The 8,552-nt window shown below is 37.1% G+C and overlaps 1 protein-coding gene across 2 annotated transcripts; it reads left to right on the forward strand.

Moving 5' to 3' along the window:
* Positions 1-1,035: 1,035 nt before the first annotated feature.
* LOC132623498 (uncharacterized protein At4g15970-like) lies at positions 1,036-8,283 on the forward strand. 2 transcript variants are annotated; one of them, XR_009576257.1, is made up of 5 exons: positions 1,036-1,567; positions 2,812-3,177; positions 6,441-6,922; positions 7,522-7,624; positions 7,955-8,283. XR_009576257.1 is itself a non-coding variant. In XM_060338263.1 (4 exons), the coding sequence occupies exons 1-4, from the start codon at positions 1,259-1,261 to the stop codon at positions 8,031-8,033; spliced, it is 1,236 nt and encodes a 411-aa protein (XP_060194246.1). In that variant the 5' UTR covers positions 1,038-1,258; the 3' UTR covers positions 8,034-8,283. The 2 variants fall into 2 exon arrangements, 1 of the variants encoding a protein (XP_060194246.1); XM_060338263.1 differs by lacking the exon at positions 7,522-7,624 and having other exon boundaries at positions 1,038-1,567.
* The last annotated feature ends 269 nt before the right edge of the window (positions 8,284-8,552 follow it).

Below are 8,552 nucleotides of genomic sequence, written 5' to 3' on the forward strand. Positions count from 1 at the left end.
CAATTGTTTTGTATTGATTTGACACACCTCTTAAGAAGTCATAAATAAAATGAAAGTTTTACTATATCACCCCTAGTTATTACTAAGTCACCTAGTGGTTGAAATCAGTCATACATACTATAGAAGTTGTGCAACCACTAACAATTCCTTGAAGTTTTCAACTCAATAATAAATAGTACAACAACAACAATAACAACAACATCAACAACCCAGTGTGATCTCACAAGTTGGCCTGGAGAGGGTAAAGTGTACACAAACTTTACCCCTATCTTGCAAAGGTAGAGAGGCTGTTTCCGAAAGACTCTCAGCTCAAAGAAAGGTGAAAAAGGAGGCAGTAAGTAGTGGCAACAAGCATAAGCACCATTAAGGTAATAGTCTAAAAAAACTAAGAATAAAACAAACGAGGCTAAAGAAACAACAAGTAGTAATAGGAATTTAAGAATGCGAAAATACAAGAATAATACATCGGGAAAGAACTTCAACTACCTACTATCCTTCTACCCTAATTCTAGACCTCCACACCCTCCTATCAAGGGTAAAATAGTAAGGATAAAATAGGTATGAAATGATAAATTACTTTTTGATTTTCCAAACTGGACAAATAAAAGTAAATATCTATTTTTGTTTATATAGGACAAGTAAAAATGAAAGGAGGGAGTAATACCTAAATCTAAAAATAGTGCCTGAATAGTTATATTAAATTCAAGACATCCTAATCTTAAAAATATAAAAATATTATTAGTGCAATATACTTCCTCCGTCTCAAATTATTTGTCGTGATTCTCTTTTACAAGTCTCTGAACATTAATTAAGTGGATTTTTTAATTATTTTACCCTTCTTTGATATTTATAAAATCATAACATCATCCATAATTGAATTGTTTGTAGTCTTAAAAACAATAATTGCAAGGTAAAATGAAAAAAATAAATTATTTTGTATTAAACTTCTACAACTATAAATATAAATAATTTGAAACAGTTGGACAAATAATGTGAGACAAAACGGAGTATACAGTAGCGTTACAATGTAATGAAACTAACCATTTGTACGTTTACAAACTTGTTTTTGCCATCCCCGCCCAAATCCCACATCCATGTCGGTCCGAAGCTTAATAGAGCCAAGCTTTAACTAGCTTATGTCTCTCTCTCTCTCTTGAACAATAAATTCAAATTCACAAAATTTCCCCATTTCTCTCTCTCTGTCCAACGACTATGATCCATTCCCATTGCCGAGAAATACGCCTTCAATTACTTCCTTATGAGATCCATTTTCAATTGCCATTCTTACTTGTCTTCTTCTTCGGTGCTGGTGGATTTGATTACGGAGATGTTACCTGATTTATTGCCGTGTGATTGTGCTACTAGTGCTGCCGCCGCTGCTGCTAATTCCGTTTTGCTCCTTCGCCGTGTCGGGACGGTGGCGCTGTTATTAGTTGCGGCTTCTTTATCTTGCTTCGTCCTTTACAGAGCGGGTGAAACAGTTGGATTCAAGATCCCCGACTCTCTCAGCTCACATGCATCTCGTGTTTTCTTCTTCCTCCCTGCTGATCACTCCCCCCTTCCCTTGGTCAGTACTGCTACTTTCCGCTCATTTCACATTATACAAATTTGCCCCTTAATTATTGATACATTCTAGTTTTAGTCATTATTGTGATATCTGACAATGCACATTTAATTGAATTGTTACTTTTACCTCAACTATCATTTATTCTCTTTTCCTACGACCTACTTGAACTATCACTATCCATATATTAAAACACACCTCCAAGTTAACTAAGCCAACTATTAGTTGTTCCCTTTTCCTACTTAAACTATCACCAACTATTCAGCTAAGTTCGTTTTAATACAAATTCAGGTAGGAAAAAAGAACAATTGATAGTTGGGGTGTGAAACTCACGAAGAAGTGATAATTCAGGTGTATTTTTGATCATTTTTTTAATAATTAGAATGGCATCTGATGCCAGGATGTACCTAACTCAACTTTTTCATCCTGTGACGAGTCTAAACTAACTTCGTCTGGCTTCTGCATATTGGGAAATTACCTCAAGTTTTTGATTGCAGTGGGATTTGAATGACTGGAATCATTTTCTAGCATTGTACTGGCGCTATATTCTGTTTAGGATTGGCTCCACTCTTAGTAAAAATTCAATTTTCTTAAAGAGACTCTAGAAGAAATCAGCTGCTTTGCTTGAAAATATTATGTAATTTTTCTTCAGTTCAGTAGTTAATAAAATAATTGTTTTAAATAGTAAGACATACTGTGAACCTTTCATGTCCAGTTCAATTTATTTCAACAGTCAGATGCAAAAGTAATTAGTTACTGAAATTAGCTCTTCTCCCTAACATGAATTTCTATAACTATGCACGAGCCGTTACGAATTAGATTAGTGATAATTATCCTCGCTTAACGATTTGATAGACTTTTTGTCATGACATCCAACTCAATAAATACGATATAAAATTCTTTTATTAGGAATTTTAACTATGTCTTCTGAGTTTGTTTTGCTTAAGATTTCTTTTCTTCTTTCCCCCTTATAATGGTAGAACAAGAGCTTAAGAAATTATCATTTTTTTCTTAAGGTTTCTTAAAGAAGCCTACACTAGCTAGTAGGACCTAGGTTGGGAACAAATAAAGAACTCTTTACCGTTTCACAAAACAGAAGTATCTATATGTTGGTACCATCGGTGAGATGGGACATTGGCAGAAAGCAAAATGTATTCAAAGAGTGATAACGGATGTTCTGTTGATTTAGGTCATTGTTAGAAAGCATTCATATTGTTTATCTCATGTAAAATCCTTTATGGGTTCAGGACACTGAGGAGCAAAAGCTTGAAAAGGTTTTGAAAGATGCTGCTATGGCAGATAGAACTGTGATTTTAACAACCTTAAATGAAGCCTGGGCTGCTCCAGATTCTGTTCTTGATCTCTTTCTTGAAAGCTTTAGAATTGGCAATCACACCCGTGAGCTTTTGAATCATTTAGTGATTATTGCCCTTGATGAGAAGGCATTTTCCCGGTGCTTGGCTGTACATACTCATTGCTATGCACTAGTAAGTGAAGGGTTTGACTTTTCCAAGGAGGCTTATTTCATGACCCATGACTACTTAAAGATGATGTGGAGAAGGATCGACTTCTTAAAGGATGTTCTTGAAATGGGATACAACTTTGTCTTCACGGTATGCATTCTAATACTCATATTATCATCACTTCAGTTGTCCTACTTATATTTGTTTTGGCTATTGACTTTTGAAGAAATCTTACAATAGTTTAATATATTATAGTACAAAAGGTTGAGCTTTATAGCATGATCGTTGTTGTCTCTTATTAAGTTATTTCATGTTGGGTTTTATAGCATGATCTTTTTGTCTCCTTATCAAGTTATTCCACTTATCTAGTAGCGACAAAGCAAGAAGAGCTTTTGATGGTAGTTTTTTTTTTTTTTTGTTTTTGGATAAAAGCAAAATGCATTTCAGGACTTAATTGGTAAAAGTCTTCTAGTTTCTGATACTGAAATGATTTGGTTGCTTGATTTCCTTAGCATCGGCAGCACTGCTTTGTCGGACTACGATGGCATGCATAGTTTGTTTCTAATGGTTTTGTGGAAATATACAGCCTGGAGTCACTTCTTGACTAACATTTAGGTATTTGAATAGCCATCAATTTCACAAGTTAGATGAGGTTTCATGTTTTCTTACTTGACAACTGCCCAGGACTGGAAAAGATTCATCTTTTTTTTTTTTTCTTGGGGACATGCGAAGAATGGTACTTGTCTTTGAGATATTTTCTTTGCTGGATTTTAAGTAGCATTTTGCAGGATCATTGAGAACTTCATTTGAAGATGTTATGTTTATTAAAAAAAAATAAAAAAATATATATATATTTTTGAGATCACTGGTGTGTAAGTGTTTTAGTTTGTGTAGTTTTTCTTTAGAGGTTTATCAGGCTTTTGAGTGGGACACCTAGGAAGTTGGCTTGTGGCTACAGCAATTTTGAATTGCATATAATGAGTCAAGAGTTCGAACCAAGTGGTCATGTAACAATTAATTTGCCTGTGCGTCAAAGTAATAAAAGTTCTAAACATCTAATTTTGGCACACAAAATTTATTTCATTAACTAACGAGGAGTATACTTGGAGGAAAAGATGGACATTTCCAACTAAAATTAAGGCCAAACTTGGGAATAATGTTGAAATACAAAAAGTAATAGAGAAATAAGGGGGGATACACCAGAAGTCTGGTTAGGCCACCCCTCGACTGGCAGGCCAATCTTTATCCCTTTGACAATGCTTGCTTCTCTCTTCTTTATGCTAAAGAGAGCTGAAACAAAATGGGTGGTATTACCTCGAGATGCTAGCAAATTTCTTTTCGATGATGGTCCACGGTATAGGATTGCCTAGCACTATGCAGTGCAAGGATCCTTTTTTACTTCTGATGTGCTTTCCTCCTGGTGTCTCCTTTAGTTGTTCACATGCCAGCCCTATGAGCAACTGGTGCAGACTTCGTTTGGAAGCATTGGCTGCCAGTCTTAAAAGGAAGATCAGCATGCTCACAAGGTGGAGCTTGCCAGCTCAATTTACCAAATATCAAACATTATCTATGAGGATTGGTTCATCCGTAGTAAACTACTACTGAATTCGTGCGCTCTACTATTCTTCTCAAGCATGATTAATAAGGATTGCTACAATGAAAGATCATCTTTATCTGTCTTTGAGCTTGTTCTCAAGGTTCATCTTGTCTAGCTACTCCGTGGCCAACCTGATTAAGTTATATATATTCTTCAATCTCATTTGTAAACCCTTCTAAGGGGTTGTTTAGTTCATATACTAGTTATGCGGGGATTCTAATGCCGGGATTGTTTATGTGGGAAATACTTGGACTGCAAGTTCAGTGACGTAGCGCATGAGGAGGGTGTGGAAGTGAGGCTTGAGACATAAGCCATCCAAAAGCGAGGAAGTTTTAAGTATCTTGGGTCCATTATCCAAGGAAATGAGGTGATTGACGATGATGTCGCAATCGTATTGGGGTAGCGTGGATGAAATGGATGCTCGCCTTTGGAGTCTTGTGTGATAAGAAGGTGTCACCAAAATTTAAAGGCAAGTTCAAAAGAGTGGTAGTTAGACCTACTATGTTGTATGGGGCAGAGTGTTGGCTAGTCAAGAAATCTCACATCCAGAAGATGAAAGTTGCGAAAATGAGAATGTTGCGATGGATATGTGGGCATACTAGGAAGGATAGGATTAGAAATGAAGTTATCCGGAACAAGGTGGGAGTGGCCTCGGTGGAGGACAAGATGCGGGAAGAAAGATTGAGATGATTCCGGCATGTACAGAGGAGATGCATGGAGACCCCAGTGCGGAGGTGTGAGAGGTTGGCTATGGATGCTTTCAGGAGAGGTAGAGGTAGGCTGAAAAAGTATTGGGGAGAAGTGATTAGGCAGGACATGACGTAGTTGCAACTACTGAGGACATGACCTTAGATAAGAGGTTGTGGAGAACGCGGATTAGGATAGAAGGTAAGCAGGTAGTAGAGCGTTGTCTCGTGTATCCTTCCATGCTAGTAGGCGTCGTATTATCTTTGTAGTTTCTTGTCCTTCGATCTCCTGTTACTATTTATTGTCTCTTGTACTTTGATTATCGTATTAGTTTGCTGCAGTAAGCCAGTAACTGTTGCTTTTCTTCATAATGCTTATCTATAATACTTTGCCATGGCTTCTTTACTTTCATCAATCCTTGTCTAACCTTTTTTGTTATGCTTTCTCTTGAGCCGAGAGTCTTTTGGAAATCTCTCTACCTCCCAAGGTAGGGGTAAGGTTTGCATATACTCTACCCTCCCCGAACCCCACTTGTGGGATTACACTGGGTATGCTGTTGTTATTGTAATTATGAAGTCATTGTTATGTGGTGATTAATGATGAAGAAATTATTATACATACTTACTTAAAAATTGCATTTTCGTCTTTAAATAGTTAATCCCCGCGTTGCTAATACACATATTCTTGTTTCATATTCTATCATGCATAAAATAATATATAGACTTCCACATAATTTAATGCTGGTATTATTTAACTTCAAACAAATGCTGCATTCGTGCACGCCATTTTTATTTTTCTAATAGAGCCAACCAAATAATGTATTATCACATGCGGAATTTTGTGTGGCGATTAATTATTCCAAACCCATCAACCAAATGATCCCTACATGTACAAGCTTGAAAGAGCAGTAGCATAGTTCTGATTCTGTAATATCATGTGCACTGTTTATGCTGCTCATCTTTGGCATCATTTGTGATTTCTCACTGAAGGATCATCATTAATTGCTTGAATAAATCTGCTCATTAACTTGCATGTATTGAGCAATTTCTGATGCAGCCCAGTTTAGAGTAGCAATTCCGTTGTCCTGTGCATGGCGATACTCAAACACTTCATTGGTTCTTTCTCCTAGGATGCTGATGTCATGTGGTTCAGAAATCCATTTCCTCACTTCTACGAGGATGCAGATTTTCAGATAGCGTGTGATCATTTCTTAGGAAACCCTGAAGACGTGGAGAATAGACCTAATGGTGGCTTCTTGTTTGTGAGGTCAAATAATAGATCTATTGAGTTCTACAAGTTCTGGTACACCTCACGAGAAACGTACCCGGATTTGCATGATCAAGATGTTCTTAACAATATAAAGTATGATTCGTTCATTATTGATATTGATCTCAAAATGAGATTCTTGGATACAACATATTTTGGTGGATTTTGTGAACCGAGCAAAGATTTGAATGAAGTATGTACAATGCATGCTAATTGCTGTTTTGGGATGGAAAGTAAACTTCATGATCTTAGAGTCTTGCTTCAAGATTGGAAAAGATTCTTGTCTTTGCCACCAACGCTGAAGAGATCATTAGCATTTTCATGGAGAGTTCCTCAAAACTGCAGGTTTGTCATAGTTTTTTACTATTGATTATGAACTCAACTGAGTCTAATAACACAAACCATAACCCTATACTTTATTAAAGCAAGTAACCCTGATGCAATACAACTCAACATGTTGTTTTACTCGATAAGGCCATACTGTAATCAAACTCAACATTACATCAAAAGCTAAACAGATTCTTAGAATTGTTATCTAAAGTTGCACATCTGACCTTTATTCTTTGGTTTAACATTCTACTCTTTGACCTGACCATCCCGTTCGCCATTTTCCCTTTCTTCTTCCTTCACATTTGTTTTGGCCCCATGTCCTACTTTCAGCTTACCGAGGACATGACCTTAGATAGGAGGTTGTGGAGGACTCAGATTAGGATAGAAGGCTAGTAGGTAGTCTCACTTATTCTTTCGCACTAGCTGTCGTAGTTTTGCTCTATCGTTTATTGCCCTTTGATTTCTGCTTATATTTGTTGGGTCGTGTCTTTCCAGATTGTTTTATCATGACTTCTTCGCTCTTGTTATTTCTTATTTGTTATTTGTTATTTCTTATTTTTGCATTACTCTGATATGCTTGTCCGTATCTGACTCTTTTGTCTTGTTTTCTGTAGAGCCAAGGCTGTTTTTCGGAAACAGCCTCCCTACCTCCCAAGGTGGGGGTAAGGTCTGCGTACACTTACCCTCCCCAGACCCCACATTGTGGGATTTCACTGGGTATGTTGTCCTAATTTCAGTTGATGCAGTAAATCTTCCCCCCAAATTTCCCCCTCTTTCACTTTTCTCCTGTCTGCATCCCCCCCCCCCCCCCCCCCCACCGTCTTCTATCCTTACCTCACTTCTCCATTCTCCCTTCCGTTATCCATTCCCCTTCGTAGCTACGACCCTCTCTTTGGGGTTGTAGCTGGTACACAAGCACACAACCTTGCAACGTTATTAGAATGCTCATAATTGTTAAAGGTGATATGCTGTCTTCTTGCTAAGCTCATGGTCCCAGATGTAAGTTCCTTTTTTTCTGCTGACATGCTTTCCCTGGTGATTTTGCAGTCTTGATTCTCTTCACTTGTATGCCCCACCACTGGAGAACGTAAAACAGGAGATTGTAGAACAGGAGAAGGTAGAATAATAGAACAAGTGTAGATGACTGACTAAATTTACAGCTGTTGTAGCAATTGAAGCTGCTTTCTGTGCTGGTAAGTGGTAACAATGAGGAAACAGCCATTTTGCTTAACCACCAAGTCAAAGTTAATACAAGTTTAATTCGAAAGCTGACCTGTTCTCAGTCCGTTTTCTCCGGCTTTTGTAAATATTAATCTTGGGGTTTTGGTCCAACTTGGGGAAAGAATATTAACAAATTTTGTCTTGTTTCCTCGTCACATTTTGCATTGAAGTGTTTCTGCTGCAAATTATCTTTTTCTTATAGTTTGGATACTAACCCATTTAGATTGAACTGGAACTTGAACCACTTGGTAAGACCATATTGAAATAAGACAAGCTGAATTGAGGATCAAACTAACCAACTTTAGTAAGTTTTGACCTAAATATCACAAGAATTCAACTATAGGAGTGGGGAATTATCAATTTATATAGGATACTGTTAAATGTTTAAAACTTAACTGAATAATACTGAAGAAGTTTGTAATAG

This window comes from Lycium barbarum, chromosome 12 (genome assembly GCF_019175385.1).
Source record: "Lycium barbarum isolate Lr01 chromosome 12, ASM1917538v2, whole genome shotgun sequence".
Lineage (NCBI taxonomy): Eukaryota > Viridiplantae > Streptophyta > Magnoliopsida > Solanales > Solanaceae > Lycium > Lycium barbarum.

What these genes read in the sequence shown, in the direction of transcription:
- LOC132623498 (XM_060338263.1), top strand. Translation starts at nt 1,259, where the DNA reads ATGAGATCCATTTTCAATTGCCATTCTTACTTGTCTTCTTCTTCGGTG. An exon ending in ATCACTCCCCCCTTCCCTTG is followed by an intron (nt 1,568 to 2,811) that starts GTCAGTACTGCT and finishes TTATGGGTTCAG; the next exon opens with GACACTGAGGAGCAAAAGCT. An exon ending in AGAGTTCCTCAAAACTGCAG is followed by an intron (nt 6,923 to 7,954) that starts GTTTGTCATAGT and finishes GTGATTTTGCAG; the next exon opens with TCTTGATTCTCTTCACTTGT.